Genomic DNA, 17096 nt, shown 5'->3' on the forward strand with positions numbered 1-17096 from the left:
GCGCAATTCTGATATTTTGCTCAATTATTGTGCTTATGTGCTAAGTCCCTTATGGAGTTTTAATTTGGCTCCATTTAATTTGTTAATGTACCTTAAAAAAAATCTTGAATCTGTATTTGAAAGTTTGAGTATCTACAGGGTTGTGCTCTTCTGTTACCCCGAAAGAATATATGTGCATCTTGTATTTTTTTAAATCGCCAATGCCATCAGGTTAAAACACACAGGAGTCCAATGTTTATTGTTTTAACAATAGTTTAATATAGTTTATGAAGTTATTACTTTAAATGATCATAGTGGAGTAGGAAGTGGAAAATGCTTTGATGCATTACTATTAACTCAAATTAGGGCATCAAAGAAACTCATCAGTGCTGCATCGTTGCCCGGCTGTGCTTTGTCACAGAAAGGAGGAGGGTTGAAAACTTCAGGGTCCTCAACTCCGAGCACCATGTCAAAGAAACTCAGACTGGAGATGGAACAGACAGTAACATAAAAGCCCCCGTCAGGCTAAAATTCAGACGTGGGCTCTTTCTCAAAGCAGTGTTTCTCAAATAAGACCATAGTCCCTTCATCAGATACTGTATATGACTGTTTCATGATTTACGACTGCAATAACAAAACTGCCTAAAATTGGGATTGTGTACCACTTACCTTAGAAGGGTTTGACCCTCAATGTTGTACCACCAGGCATGAACGGGCAGGCAACCAAACTCAGTGAAAGTGAGGAGGTAATCATCTGTAAGGAGTGTGCATGGACATTATAATAAAATGTGCAGAGATGATACAAACCACTAGCTATGTGAACAGCACGCCGATGGATTTATGGCAAGGTTTTGATTATATTTCTTAAGTCACCAATGCTAAGGGAATTTAGCAGTGAATGTAAATAATAGTCGGTAGTTAGTCAGAGGTTTTCTAGAGTATTCGTCATTCACTCACCGTGAGGCTCTGCCATTGTTCCTGACCAGTTGTTCACCAGCAGCCCTTCTGCAGGAGCGGAAAGGCTCCCAATGATCACCTGTGATTGGAACTTGGCATCCCTGGGGATCTCCATTGGCTTCCAGGGATCCTTGAAGTGGACCTTCTCACAGGTTTGATTATGGCGGAAGATTTGGTAAGCTATACCCTGAGAAGATATTTTTGGATGGAAATGGCCTTCACACTATATCATCATCCAGTACAACCCCCTGAATAACAATGATAATGTAGAGAATATGTGTCTGTAAGATCAAACCTCTTTATAAAGAAGAAGGGTGTCTCTGTAGGTGGTGTGGTTGTCCTGGTCCAGAAGAAGTCGGATGTGCACCCTCTCTTCAAAAGCATCATAGGAGAATTTCTCAACACCAAAAGTTTTCTCCTTGAGGATCGTCTGTTTGAATGTGTGATAGAAAATACACACATGATACCATTCAGAGTTTATTTTTAAAGAAAAGCATGCATATTTCATTTGAACAGGAAAGCTACAATATCAGGGGATCTTTTAGTGCTCATCTCAATTAAATTAAATCATATTGCAGTATATACACAGTAGCTCTTTTTTATAGAGCCAAATAAAATCACAGAATGGTTTTGGTTGCCATAAAAACCTTGTACAACTATGAGGAAGAATCTTTCACAGGTATCAAAGGTAGCGGTTTGTAAAAAAAGACAACGTGTAAAGATTTCTCTGGTGAGCTTGATTTTTTTTTAAAAGACTTACCAGTGCCACACTGCCCTCGACCAAAGGTGGTGATTCTTTAATGTGAAAGACATACATTTGTCATATTATAGTAATACAAACAGGTAGAAAATGACTTCCCAAATAGAGATGCAATCTGGCATTCTTCATGCTATTTGCATGTCTAGGCTATAGACAATATGTTTAGTGTTATTTGATTAACATCGTGGCGGTGCATTTAGTTGGTTATTCCAAAAGTATCTCAATAAGGAATGACATTTTTTCTCACTTACTGCACGGATGAGGTCGTTCTGCCAAGCTCCCAACAGCCAGACACAGGCTGATGGAAAACAGAAGGTAGGCTTGCATCGTGTGGTTCTAACGTTGGTCTAACGTGTGCAGTTGTAACGGCAGCAGCTTGCTCTCCTTCAGCTGTCCTCTCTGACTCACCCTCGTAGTCAAGGGGTTCTTATACACACCTCTTTTAATCCAACTCCACCTCTATGTTCTCTCTCACTGAGAGAATGGTACAAGGCCAAGCAGAAGGTCATGTGCGAGTCATGAAACATCCATAAAATAAGTAGACTGTGTGTGTGTGTGTGTGTGTGTGTGTGTGTGTGTGTGTGTGTGTGTGTGTGTGTGTGTGTGTGTGTTTGTGTGTTTTGTTTGACAGAACATAAAACCATTTGGGACTTACACATACAGGTGTCCCATGGGTGAACAAAGTGAATGACCTTATCTAACCTTGGTACCATGACTGTGGCCCATCTCATGTACACATTAACACAAATAGACCCTAAAAGCAGCAAACAAGCATTTTTAGCAGTAATACTGTGCAATAGTACACACAGACATTCGGTGACAACCTTCTTCAGTGTGTGTATGTTAAATACAATTGTATTAATGTTGCCAAATAATACAAAACAATAAAATGTACATGTACAAATCAAATGTAGAATGTTATCAATCAGTTTTCTTTTATTGGTTTCAATTCTCACAAACACAATGTAATAACCCAGAGTTGGAGAAAAACAGTCAGTTTGAGAGTAAAAACGCAGTTAAGAACAAATTCTTATTTTTAATGACAGCCTAGGAACAGTGGGTTAACTGCCTGTTCAGGGGTAGAACGACAGACTTTGTACCTTGTCAGGTCGGGGGTTTGAACTTGCAACCTTCCAGTTACTAGGTCAATGCTCTAACCACTAGGGTACCCTGCCACCCCAATGTCTTCCATTGTGTTCTTGAGAATTGAAACTAATACAATACAACACAATACAATACACACAAACACAGGAAGTGCAATATCATGTCATCCTAGGGGCAATGAACTTTACAATTATAGCTGCTTGTGATAAACCAATACATGAATAACGTCATACATAGTCGTATACCATTTATTTTTTTAAAGAGATGTGAGTATAAAACGTCATGTGGGCTTGATAAAGTCATTATGGCTTCACTATAAGACACTATTCTGTACAGTATGTTTATCTAGACAATGCATCAAAGCTACTCTCGTTTCAGATCCTTTCATCTATCTTCTTTATTGAAAAGTTTACCTTTAGGCAATACATTTATGTGATTAGTAGAATGTGTACACTGAGTATACAAAACATTAAGAACACCTGCTCTTTCCATGACATAGACCGACCAGGTGAACGCTATTGATGTCGGGGGGGCTTAACTTGGTTCATTGAGCTCTAGTGAATCCTTGTGGCTGGCCAGGCACCTGCAAGCTGACTTCAGTCTTCAGTTGAAAGGTGTTTCCTCCAACACATTAGTGCGGCTGGCTTCCGGGTTAAGCGGGCGGGTGTTAAGGAGCGAGGCTTGGCGGTTCATGTTTCGGAGGATGCATGACTCGACCTTCGCCTCTCCCAAGCACGTTGGGGAGTTGCAGTGATGAGACAAGATTGAAATTGGGAGAAAAAAAGAAAACTCCTGTGCCATCAGAGTCCCTGGGTTCGCGCCCAGGCTCTGTCATAACCGGCCGCGACCGGGAGGTCCGTGGGGCGACGCACAATTGGCCTAGCGTCATTCAGGTTAGGGAGGGCTTGGTCGGTAGGGATGTCCTTGTCTCATCGCGCACCAGCGACTCCTGTGGCGGGCCGGGCGCAGTGCGTGCTAACCAAGGTTGCCATGTGCATGGTGTATCCTCCGACACATTGGTGTGGCTGGCTTCCGGGTTGGATGCGCGCTGTGTTAAGAAGCAGTGCGGCTGGTTGGGTTGTGTATCGGAGGACGCATGACTTTCAACCTTCGTCTCTCCCGAACCCGTACGGGAGTTGTAGCGATGAGACAAGATAGTAGCTACTACAACAATTGGAGACCACGAAATTGGGGAGAAAAAGGGGTCAAATTAAAAAATATATATAAAAAAATATATATATATATTTTTGTTTTGTTTTAAAATTAGGATTTTTACGCCTTGAGACAATTGAGACATGGATTGTGTATGTGTGCCATTCAGAGGGTGAAAGGGCAAGACAACATATTTAAGTACCTTTGAATGGGGCATGGTAGTAGTTGCTAGGCGCACTGGTTTGTGTCAAGAACTGCAACGCTCAATATTTTCCTGTGTGTATCAAGAATGTCCACCACCCAAAGGACATCTAGCCAACTTGACACAACTGTGGGAAGCATTGGAGTCAACATGGGTCAATGCTTTCGACACCTTGTAGAATCCATACCCCGAAGAATTGAGGCTGTTCTGAGGGCATCTCAATATTATGAAGGTGTTCCTAATATTTGGTATACTCAGTGTATATTGGAGTTTGGGCTCTATGGTTACTCTTAATGAAAATATGCTCATTCCTGGGAAAAAAGACTTAAGTGGGAAGGCATGCACTATTGCATAGTATTACTGCAGAAAATGCTTGATTGCTGCCCTTAGGGTCTATTTGTGTTAATGTGTACAGGAGATGGGCCACAGTCCTGATACCTAGTGTATGTTTCTCCATTCTCCAAAAATGCTAGCCAGAGGGTTTGAGTTATTCTCTGATTCATGGCTTGTACTGATACTATGGTTTATTAATGGAGGAGATGAAGGTACATTGCACAGTACTGATGGTTTTCTTTCAACTGAAATTGAGTGGAGGTTATGGAGCAGGGAGGTTGTTAGGAATGTCTCCATGCCTTTGAACAACCTTTATATTGTCTAGGGGTTGTTTGAGTAGTTTATCATGACATATTGTATGAATCCTTCTCCTGCAGTCGAATGACCAGAAGCGTCCTCTAGTGGCCCCTTGGGTGCAATTGTATTAATATTTAAAATAATTTCATAATAAACATTATTTAACAGTCAAACAGGCACTCAGCCAGCCAAATCCCAAGTTAAGATCTTTATCAGCCTCTCTCCCCTCCAACACAAGGCCATTAACCACATAGGTCAATGTCAAAAGCGCACAAAAACTGAGAACCTCAACTCTGAGAACTACTGTTCCAATACAAACAAAATTACCAACTTTAAACGTGGATTAAAAACAATACAGATATATTTTCCTTGCTCACATGTCAACCATTGGAACCCATGCACATCTGGATTGATCACAACAATACATTTTCCAATAAACCACCAATAATTTACTGTGACATGAACCCAGGCTATCTGTGCAGCCCCTTTACTGTGACATGAACCCAGGCTATCTGTACAGCCCCTTTACTGTGACATGAACCCAGACTATCTGTGCAGCCCCTTTACTGTGACATGAACCCAGACTATCTGTGCAGCCCCTTTACTGTGACATGAACCCAGACTATCTGTGCAGCCTCTTTACGCTTCCATCACACCGACAGCGTCATTGCATTTTGGTACACCACAGTTACATTCACTTCCAATGAAACACTGCGTTTGCCTTGCAGCATTACGTTGCAGAGGCAGTTGCAGTGCGTTCTGTGTGGTACATACGTTGTATTTAGCCAACGTATACGTCAAACTGTATGCGTAGATGACTTGACAGAAATGGTATCAGAAGGTGAACTTCTCATGCATACTGTACATATCCAAATGATGCGGCATACTATTTTGTGGAATGACGCTGTTGGTGTGTTCGAAGCGTTACTGTGACATGAACACGGGATATCTGTATTCCTCGTCTGTCTTTTGTTCTGTATTTATTGAGTGTGTGTCTGAGTAAAGCTGGAACAAATGAGTTGTGGGCCTGTGTTCAGAACTGCTACTAGGAAATAGATGTTTTTTGTTTTTGGAGAAGGGATTTGCCTGACCTGTGCATTGACCCCTCCACTAGATGGAGTGATGAAGTTGTTGTTGGTGATATAAGTTGAAGTGTCCAAGAGATCACAGAGTGCCAAGCCTCCTCACTGCTGATTGGTCAATTCAGTGAAGTGAGATCCTTATCTCTGCTTCTGGGCTGATGGCTGTTCATTCAAGCATACTTGATAAACAGAGAGTAGCAGCAGCGTAAAAGAGGGGTCTGGGGGGAAGCACACAATGCAAATTGTCCGGGTAGCCATTTGATTACCTGTTCAGGAATAGGCTTTGTCGTGCACTCTTCACGACTGTCTTGGTGTGTTTGGACCATTCTAGTTTGTTGTTGATGTGGACACCAAGGAACTTGAAGCCCTCAACCTGCTCCACTACAGTCCCGTCGATGGGAATGGGGGCATGCTTGGTCCTCCTTTTCCTGTACTCCACAATCATCTCCTTAGTCTTGGTTACGTTGAGGGATAGTTTGCTATTCTGGCACCACCCGGCCAGGTCTCTGACCTCCTCCCTGTAGGGGAGAGGAGGGGGGATGAATGAGCCACTTGGAAGCTGGGGATGATTAGGTGGCCATGATGGTATGAGGGCCAGGTTGGGAATTTAGCCAGGACCCCAACGGTTAACGGTTAACACCTCTACTTTTACGATAAGTGCCATGGGATCTTTAGTGATCACAGAGAGTCAGGACACACATTTAACAAGGTATGACTCCAAACACCCAGAAAAGGCTCCTCCTCGTTATCCTCACAAATAATCCTGATAGGTATCAGTCTGGTGTTTTCTGTAATGACCTTAGTGATCACTGTTTTACAGCCTGTGCTCGTAATGGTGGCTCAGTGAAACAACCTGTCCTGATTTGTTATAGATGCTTGCAAAAAACTTTAATGAGCAGCTTGTACTCTATACTCCTCTGTAAGCTGGTCATCTATGTATACCCGTCGCAAGACCCACTGGTCGATGCTTATTTATAAAACCCTCTTAGGCCTCACTCCCCTCTATCTGAGATATCTACTGCAGCCCTCATACAACACCCATTCTGCCAGTCACATTCTGTTAAAAGGTCCCCAATGCACACACATCCCTGGGTCACTCCTCTTTTCAGTTCGCTGCAGCTAGCGACAGGAACAAGCTGCAACAAATTTGAAGTTTTATCTCAATCTCTTCATTCAAAGACCCCAATAATGGACGCTCTTACTGACAGTTGTGGCTGCTTTGTGTGATGTATTGTTGTCTCTACCTTCTTGCCCTTTGTGCTGTTGTCTGTGCCCAATAATGTTTGTACCATGTTTTGTGCTGCTACCATGTTGTATTGCAACCATGTTGTTGTTATGTTGTGTTGCTACCATGCTGTGTTGTCATGTGTTGCTGCCTTGCTATGTTGTTGTCTTAGCCTTCTCTCTTGTTGTGTGTTTTGTCCTATATCTTTACATTTTTTAATTATCCCAGGCCTCCGTCGCTGCAGCAGGCCTTTTGCCTTTTGGTAGGCCATCACTGTAAATAAGAATTTGTTCTTAACTGTCTTGCCTAGTTAAATAAAGGTTAAATAAATAAAAATAAAACATCCCATCCAAAAGACAGCACCCTACACTGGGCAATGACCAGAATCACTGGGTATATGTTTTCAGACCAGAGGATAGAGTGCCTCTTACTTGCACTCCAACACCACTTCCAGCATCATCTGGTCTCCCACCCAGGGACCAACCAGGACCAACCCTTAGCTTCAGAGGCAAGCCAGTGGTGGGATGCAGGGTGGTATGCTGCTGGCAAACACCAATGAAAACACCAATGAAAACTTAAATAAATAATGTGAATATGGTCATAAAAATGGAATTTGATAAGCTCTATGCATGAAAATAAAGATGTTTAAAAATGTGACATTTTGGAGAGACTTTTGACATGATGTGTGCCTAAGGTTGTTATGGACAAATGTCTGTAAAGAGAGATTGGTATAAGATATCTGCTCCATTTTTGGGCACATTAACTGGAGGGAAGTATTGACCACCTGAACATCTCTGAAGTCACCTCAGTGTACAGTTCAATGAACACACAAATATATTTTAGATTCTTTAAAATAGCCACCCTTTGCCTTGATGAAGCTTTGCACACTCTTGGCATTCTCTCAACCAGCTTCACCTGGAATGCTTTTTCAACAGTCTTGAAGGAGTTCCCACATATGCTGAGCACTTGTTGGCTGCTTTTCCTTCACTCTGCAGTCCAACTCATCCCAAACCATCTCAAATGGGTTGAGTTCGGGTGATTGTGGAGGCCAGGTCTTCTGATGCAGCACTCCATCACTCTCCTTCTTGGTCAAATAGCCCTTACTCAGCCTGGAGGTGTGTTGGGTCATTGTCCAGTTGAAAAACAAATGATAGTCCCACTAAGCGCAAACCAGATGGGATGGCGTATCACTGCAGAATGCTGTGGTAGCCATGCTGGTTAAGTGTGCCTTGAATTCTAAATAAATCACTGACAGTGTCACCAGCAAAGCACCCCTCACCGTCACACCTTCTCCTCCATGCTTTAGGGTGGGAACCACACATGCAGAGATCATAGGTTCACCTACTCTGCTTCTCACAAAGACACGTAGGTTGGAACCAACCTTTCCATCGGTCTAATCTCCTTTGCTCATGTTTCTTGGCCCAAGAAAGTCTCTGCTTGTTATTGGTGTCCTTTAGTAGTGGATTCTTTGCAGAAATCTGACCACGAAGGCCTGATTCACGTAGTCTTCTCTGAACAGTTGATGTTAAGATGTATCTTATACAAGAACTCTGTGAAGCATTTATTTGGCCTACATTTTCTGAGGCTGGTAACTCTAATGAACTTATCCTCTGCAGCAGAGGTAACTCTGGGTCTTCCTTTCCTGTTGTGGTCCTCATGAGAGCCAGTTTCAGTGTAGTGCTTGATGGTTTTTGCGACTGCACTTAAAGAAACCTTTAAAGTTCTTGAAATTTTCCAAATTGACTGACCTTCATGTCTTAAAGTAATGATGGATTGTCGTTTATCTTTGCTTCTTTGAGTTGTTCTTGCCATTAATATGGACTTGGTATTTTACCAAATAGGGCTACCTTCTGTATACCACCCCTACCATGTCACAACACAACTGATCGGCTCAAACGCATTAAAAGGAAAGAAAGTCGACAAATTAACTTTTAACAAGGCACACCTGTTAATTGAAATGTATTCCAGGTGACTACCTCATGAAGCTGTTTGAGAGAATGCCAAGAGTGTGCAAAGCTGTCATCAAGGAAAAGGTGGCTACTTTGAAGAATCTCAAATGTAAAATATGTTGATTTGTTTAATACTTTTTTGGTTACTACATGATTCCATATGTGTTATTTCATAGTTTTGATGTCTTCAATTTTATTCTACAATGTAGAAAATACAGATGAGGGAAATCCCTTGAATGAATAGGTGTGTCCAAACTTTTGAACCTTTAGATGTGCCTTTCACTTTCTTGTGTGTGACTGTGAATTCATGGCACTTTCCAGGTGTTTGTATCTGTGTGGTATGTTTGGAATGGTCAGAATGTCATACCTAGGGCCCTGTGTTTTGGTTAATCATGGCACATGTCCTCTATTTTAAGCTTTCCCCGAAATGGGAATTAGACCAAAAAATTCAAGCCATTGTCTGAGGATGGTGCTGGACCATCTGACGTAAAAATAAAAGGTGATAAATTGATGAAAAGGCTTTAAATAAATGTTAAAATCCAGGTCATTTACAGAGCCTGGCATTATGGACACTTCTGATCTCTTGAAATCAACTGTAACCCCACATTTTTTTTGCAATATTTCAACACCTATTGTCATCTAGTTGTCGACAATGCAAGGAACAGTGTTATCTTGTTAGGGCTATGGTTATTTTTTCTCAATTTACGCCTGACTGACGTGTCCAAAGTAAACTGCCTGTTGCTCAGGCCCTGAAGCCAGGATATGCTTATAATTGGTACCATTGGAATGAAGACACTTTGAAGTTTGTAGAAATGTTAAAATAATGTAGGAGACCATAACACAATAGATATGGTAGGAGAGAATCGTTTAATTACATTTTAGGGTATCTGCGGATTAAATAGAAACGTATTTTGACTTGTTGTAACAAAGTTTAGGGGTACATTTTTGGATTCATATCTTGGCATGTTGAACAAGTGGATTACTCAAATCGATGGTGCCAACTAAACTGACTTTTTGGGATATAAAGAAGGATTTTATGTTATAGCTGGGACCCTTTGGATGACAAATCAGAGGAAGATTTTCAAAAAGTAAGTGAATATTTAATTGCTATTTGTGAATTTATGAAACCTGTGCCGGTGGAAAAATATTTTGATGTGGGGAGCCGTCCTCAAACAATCGCATGGCATGCTTTTGCTGTAACGCCTACCGTAAATCGGATAGTGCAGTTAGATTAACAAGAATTTAAGCTTTTAACCGATATAAGACACTTGTATGTACTTAAATGTTTAATATCCATAATTTTTATGATTATTTATTTGAATTGCTTTGGTCAATGATGTCCTTCGGGACATGCTAAACCGGTTTGTGTTTGTGTACCTTGACAACATCCTGTTTTTTTCCCAATCTGCACAAGACCATGTTCTTTATGTCAGACAGGTCTTTCAGCGCCTCCTGGAGAACCAACTGCTCGTGAAAGCTGAGAAGTGTGCGTTCTACCATCACCTTTCTGGGATATTTGCTGAGGACAATGTTCAGATGGTTCCTGGAAAGGTGAAAGCAGTGGTGGATTGGCCTCAACCAATGTCCAGGTTGCCGTTGCAACTGTTTCTTGGTTTTGCAAACTTCTACTGCCATTTCATTCGGGACTACAGCACCCTGGCAGCCCCCCTCTCGGCACTCACCTCTCCCAAGGTACCATTCAAATGGTTTCCAGCTGTCGACAAAGACTTTGTGGACCGGAAGCATCAGTTCACAACAGCATCCATCCTCATCCATCCGGACCGCTTGCGTCAATTTGTAGTGGAAGTGGATGCTTTGGATGTTGGAGTGGGGGCCATCCTGTCCCAGCGATCTGCCCAGGACCAGAAGCTTCATCCCTAGGCCTTCCTGTCCCATCGTCTCAATCCTGCTGAAAGGAACTACGATGTTGGCAACCGAGAACTCCTGGCAGTGAAGATGGTGTTGGAAGAGGGGAGGCACTGGCTGGAAGGAGCAGAACAGCCATTCCTGGTCTGGACCGACCATAAAAACCTGGAATATCTATGTACAGCCAAGCGCCTCAACTCCAGGCAGGCCCGGTGGGCCCTCCTGTTCGCCAGATTTAACTTCACCATCTCCTACCGCCCAGGGTCAAAGAATGTGAAGCCTGATGCCCTCTCCCACCTATACAGTTCCTCTGCCACACCCTCGACCTCTGAAACCATTCTCTCTACCTCATGCCTTACTGCCAGTGTGGATTGGGATATTGAGAACCTGGTCCACAAGGCAAAACGCTCCCAGCCTGGACCTGAAGGGGGCCCGGGCTAACCGTCTGTTTGTCCCTAATCCAGTCCGGTCCCGGGTCCTGGAATGGGCTCATTCCTCCAGGCTGACCTGTCATCCAGGGTCCCGTTGAGGCCAATCCATCTTCCTTCGACAACGTTTCTGGGGGCCCACAATGGTCCCTGACGTCTCTGCCTTCGTCACTACATGCACTGTGTCTGCTCAAATCAAGACTCCACGGCAAGCTCCTTCTGACCTCCTGCAGCCACTACCGGTTCCTCATCGTCCCTGGTCTCATATATCTGGACTTTGTCACTGGACTCCCTCCGTCTGATGGCAACACTGTCATTCTGACCATAGTCGACCGGTTCTCCAAGGCCACCCATTTCATCCCTCTCCCCAAACTACCTTCTGCCAAGGAGATGGCCCAGCTTATGCCTTCAGTTCTGGAAGGCATTCTGCACCCTTATTGGGTTGTCAGCCAGCCTTTCATCCGGATTCCATCCCCAACCAAGACCATCCACAACCAAGGCCTGGAGACCACCTTAAGTTGCCTGGTCTCAACCAACCCCACTACCTGGAGCCGTCAACTGGTCTGGGTGGAGTATGCCCGGAACACTCTTCCAAGTTTTGCCACGGGATTCTCCCCTTTCGAGTGCTCCATGGGATATCAGCCTCCACTCTTCACTGAGCAGGAAGTCAGCGTACCCTCGGCCCAGATGTTTGTCCACCGCTGTCGACGTACCTGTAGAAGAGCCAGGGCGGCTATTCTCAAGACCAACTCCAGCTATTGTCGCTGGACCCCAGCTCCCCGCTACCGCATCGGGCAGAGTATATGGCTGTCCACAGGGGACCTGCCCCTCTGGGTAGAGTCCCGCAAACTGTTCCTCCATTTTATTGGTCCTTTTCCCATCTCCAGAGTTCCACTGCTGTCCCCCTCTTGTTACTCCGTATTCACCCTACGTCCCATGTGTCTAGAATTAAACCCATGTCTCTCAGTTCATTCTGTCCCCAGGCCCCCCCCCCCCCCCCCGTGTCATTGATGGCCATCCGGCATACACGGTGAGACGTCTGCTGGGTGTTCGACCATGGGGCAGGGGTTTCCAGTACGTGGTTGACTGGGGGGGTTATGGCCCGGGGGAGAGGTACTGGGTTCCTGCTAGAGACATCCTGGATCCAGCCCTCATCGCCGACTTCCACCGCTGACACCCCGGTCAACCAAGTTCACCTGTCCTCATTATTGTTTCCACCCCCTCTAGGCGTCGCTTGTTTTCCCCAGTGTATTTATCCTTGTGTTTCCTGTCTCTTTGTGCCAGTTTGTCTTGTATGTCCAAGCCTACCAGCTTTTTTTCTATTTTTTTCCCCTTTTTTACTGCTTTGCCTTTTCTCCTTTTTCTAGTCCTCCCAGTTTTGACCCTTGCCTGTTCTGGACTCTGTACCCGCCTTCCCTGACCATTCTGCCTGCCCTGACCTCGAGCCTGCCTGCCACTCTGTACCTCCTGGACTCTGAACTGGTTATGACCTTTTGCCTGTCCACGACCATTCTCTTGCCTACCCCCTTTGGATTTATTAAACATCTTGGACTCCAACCATCTGCTTCCTGTGTCTGCATTTGGGTCTCGCCTAGTGTGACGATAGGCCCAATAGCAGAGGGTTAGGTTCCATGGCCACACCTGTCTTTCTCGGTGTGTTTTTTATAAGAGAACGTGTGTGTCAATGGGCATGCACAGTCTGGATAAATTTGTCAGATTACAAAGCAGAACACATGGATAATCATGTCTTCTATCAAATAGTTAATAAACAAGGCTTCTTGACCCCGAGGGGGAAACTACTAAGCCAGATCAATGACTTAGCCAGCCAAATTCCCAAACTATACTAAATTAATGTTTTAGTTTTTAGGAAGATAAGAATGAAATGGGCATGGTCTAAGTGTCTCAACAACCTAAAACACATCTAAGTTTAGCTAAGAGGTGAACCAGAAAAACAGTTATATTTGGTTGTTTAACAAAGTTAGCTGGATAACTCATTGATCTTGCTCTGTAGTTTACCCTCAGGCTGATGGTGACATGATGAGGTAATGCTACAGCCCTATTTATTCTTCCAGAGTTACACCCTCCACCTGCCGATGGACTGACAACCACTCACCAACAGGGCCTCTTTTCCCCGCAAGTGAATCACGTCTGAAAGGCAAAGCGCATACTGTAAATACCAGACCATGACAATGTTCTCAGTGACTGAGGAGACAGACGTTCGTTCAGTTGTATAATCTTAAGATTGAGGTTGAGTTGTCCCTGACAACGGATGCTCTGGCTTTCCATATGGACTGTAATGCTGCCTAGATACATGTTTTAATAGTGCTATTGACCTTGCAAAGACGTGCACAGCAGATGTACAGGAACAGAAAGCACAGAGATGCCAAATTGATCTGAACAGTTGAATGAAGCAGGGAGAAATACCGCACACCATATTCCCTTGAAAGCAACCACTTCTCTCTCTCTCTCTCTTAGCCGCAAGTCAGATTAGAGTTGCCAAGGATGTGAAAAGTCAGCAAGTACAATTCAAGCAAAATAAAAATGGTGAAAATTGGATTATACTTTTCTTCAACCCTTCATTAGCCTTTATAACACTGTCATAATGGTGACATAATGGTGACATGACAGACACATGGGTCATCTCTGCAGAGGCTGGAAGTATGGGACACTCACTCACAAGCTTTGCAAAGGGCCCTGAATGCAAGATGTGTGTGAGTGAGTTGAACAAGTTGCAACATAGATTTTTAAATGAGTTGAAAGAGTAGACGCCAATAAAAGCAATATTTTAAATTGGATCATATCAATGGTGGTATATTCCAAGAAGTCCTCCTACAGTATATCTTCCAGAACCGCTGGCTTGTTTTAAACTTGGTTTGACACAAGTGGAATAGTATGAAGCACATGTTTCAAGTTTTAGCATGTCAGGATTGACCAGAGAGAACTAACTCCACATAAAAACTGATCGTTGATAAGGGTCATAAGGGAAAGAAACGTATGAGCGATGATGAAAGCCAGATGAATGTCTTGCGAAATAAGTCAATTGTTGTTTTGACACTGAACCACGCTCATAAACACTTGTATCTCTGTTTCATGTACAGTACAACAGCCTAACCTATACACAAGCAGTGTCCCTTGCACAGAGATAGTTTTATAGACTAGTTTGCATGAACAAGGGACCATTTTTCCTAACTCTTACCTCTGTGTGTAGCATAGAACGAACAACCTTTCCCCTGGTTTCTACATTTCCATATCTAAAGATTTCAGCGAAATCTAGACACAAAAATACAACCCTTTACTATAGAATACTACAGTACTTACTATAGGATTGTATAATAAAGTGTAGTGTACTGTAGAATACTATACCACACACAGTAGTATCCTTCTAACGTGTCATACTTACAGTTGAAGTCAGAAGTGTGATGGGTGCGTGTTGTGGCAGAGAAGTCAGGAACAGGAGAACGAACTTGAGAACAAACCAAAATGTACACAATAACAAAAGTGGGTACAAAACCCCGTCGCACACCAACATAATACATGCACATCACATACAATCAAACAATCTCCGACAAGGACACGAGGGGAAACAGAGGGTTAAATACACAACAGGTAATTGATGGGATTGTAACCAGGTGTGAAGGAGGACAAGATAAAACCAATGGAAAATGAAAAATGGATCAGTGATGGCTAGAAGGCCGGTGACGTCGACCGCCGAACAAGTTTACAAACTGCTTGGAAAATTCCAGAAAATTACGTCATGGCTTTAGAAGCTTCTGATAGACTAATTGAGTCAATTGTAGTTGTACATGTGGATGTATTTCAAGGCCTACCTTCAAACTCAGTGCTTCTTTGCTTGACATCATGGGGGAAACAAAAGAAATCAGCCAAGACCTCAGAAAAAACATTTCAGACCTCCACAAGTCTGGTTCATCCTTGGGAGCAATTTCCATACGACTGAAGGTACCACGTTCATCTGTACAAACAATAGTACACAAGTATAAACACCATGGGACCACGCAGCCTTCACACCACTCAGGAAGGAGACGTGTTCTATTTCCTAGAGACTTTGGTGCAAAAAGGGCAAATCAATCCCAGAACAACAGCAAAGGACCTTGTGAAAATGCTGGAGGAAACAGGTACAAAAGTATTTATATCCACAGTAAAACGAGTCCTATATCGACATAACCTGAAAGGCCGCTCAACAAGGAAGAAGTCACTGCTCCAAAACCGCTATAAAAAAGCCAGACTACGGTTTGCAACTGCACATGGGGACAAAGATTGTACTTTTTGGAGAAATGTCCTCTGGTCTGATGAAACAAAAATAGAACTGTTTGGCCATAATGTCCATCGATATGTTTGGAGGAAAAAGGGGGAGGCTTGCAAGCCGAAGTACACCATCTCCAACTATGAAGCACGGGGGTGGCAGCAAAGTGTTATGGGGGTGCTTTGCTGCAGGAGGGACTGGTGCACTTTGCAAAATAGATGGCATCACGAGGAGGACAATTATGTGGATATATTGAAGCAATATCTCAAGACATCAGTTAAACCTTGCTCGCAAATGGGTCTTCCAAATGGACAATGGCCCCAAGCATACACTCCAAAGTCAAGGTATTGGAGTGGCCATCACTCCTCCTGACCTCAATCATTTGGAAAATTTGTGGGCAGAAAAAGCATGTGCGAGCAAGGAGGCCTACAAACCTGACTCTGTTACACCAGCTCTGTCAGGAGGAATGTGCCAAAATTCACCCAACGTATTGTGGGAAGCTTGTAGAAGGCTCCCGAAACATTTCACCCAAATTAAACAATTTAAAGGCAAGTGTATGTAAACTTCTGATCCACTGGGAATGTGATGAAATAAATAAAAGCTGAAATAAATCATTCCCTCTACTATTATTCTACATTTCACATTCTTAAAATAAAGTGGTGATCCTAACTGACCTAGACAGGGATTTTTACTAGGATGAATTGTCAGGAATTCTGAAAAATTTTGTTTAAATGTATTTGGCTAAGGTGTATACAAACCTCCGACTTCAACTGTACTATAGAATGTTGTAGTATACTGTAGAATACTATAGTAAATACTACAGTAAGGTTCACAAAAACACTACAGTCCACAAAAACACTACAGTCTGCAAAAACACTACAGTCTGCAAAAACACTACTTTTTTAACTATAGTAAATACTACAGCATGCAATTTGCACATACCCTGCCCATTCCCCTCCCCCATATCCCAATTTGCACATACCCTGCCCATTCCCTCCCCCATATCCCAATTTGCACATACCCTGCCCATTCCCCTCCCCCATATCCCAATTTGCACATACCCTGCCCATTCCCCTCCCCCATATCCCAATTTGCACATACCCTGCCCATTCCCCTCCCCCATATCCCAATTTGCACATTCCCTGCCCATTCCCCTCCCCCATATCCCAATTTGTGCCACCTATAAGTGGGAAACCTACATACCAAGTATAGCCCATATACTGTGTTCCCTACAGGTTATACAATCACTTTATTAGGTACACTACACTCATTCACAAAAATGCATCGCTCCAACAGTCACGTGGCTTACTATATAAAGCAGACAGACAGGCATCGAGTCATTCAGTTACTGTTCGATTGAATGTTAGATTGGGCAAAACGAGTGTGATCGTCGGTGCCTTATATGCCCGATCTAGTATCTCAGAAATGGCCACCCTCCTGGGCTTTTCACCACGACGGTGTCTATGGTTTAATCCAGATTAGTGAGACAAACAAAAAACAA

At 43.3% G+C, this 17096-nt stretch overlaps 1 protein-coding gene across 1 annotated transcript; it reads right to left on the reverse strand.

Moving 5' to 3' along the window:
* Nucleotides 1–234: 234 nt before the first annotated feature.
* On the reverse strand, nucleotides 235–2121 carry epdl2 (ependymin-like 2). Its single transcript, XM_020466232.2, has 6 exons — nucleotides 1948–2121; nucleotides 1697–1731; nucleotides 1232–1366; nucleotides 937–1123; nucleotides 649–733; nucleotides 235–463 (listed from the first exon to the last, which is right to left on the reverse strand). Exons 1-6 carry the CDS (start codon nucleotides 2021–2023, stop codon nucleotides 337–339), a joined length of 645 nt encoding a protein of 214 aa, XP_020321821.1. The 5' UTR covers nucleotides 2024–2121; the 3' UTR covers nucleotides 235–336.
* Between the last annotated feature and the right edge of the window lie 14975 nt (nucleotides 2122–17096).

The sequence above is a fragment of the Oncorhynchus kisutch genome, linkage group LG29 (assembly GCF_002021735.2).
Source record: "Oncorhynchus kisutch isolate 150728-3 linkage group LG29, Okis_V2, whole genome shotgun sequence".
Classification (NCBI taxonomy): Eukaryota; Metazoa; Chordata; class Actinopteri; order Salmoniformes; family Salmonidae; genus Oncorhynchus; species Oncorhynchus kisutch.

Bases quoted from the DNA above. Each gene is read 5' to 3' on its own strand.
- epdl2 (XM_020466232.2), bottom strand. From the start codon at position 2,023: ATGCAAGCCTACCTTCTGTTTTCCATCAGCCTGTGTCTGGCTGTTGGG. The intron at 1,732-1,947 runs GTAAGTGAGAAA...TTCACATTAAAG, and splicing joins AGAACGACCTCATCCGTGCA to AATCACCACCTTTGGTCGAG. The intron at 1,124-1,231 runs GTTTGATCTTAC...ATATCTTCTCAG, and splicing joins CCCTTCTTCTTTATAAAGAG to GGTATAGCTTACCAAATCTT.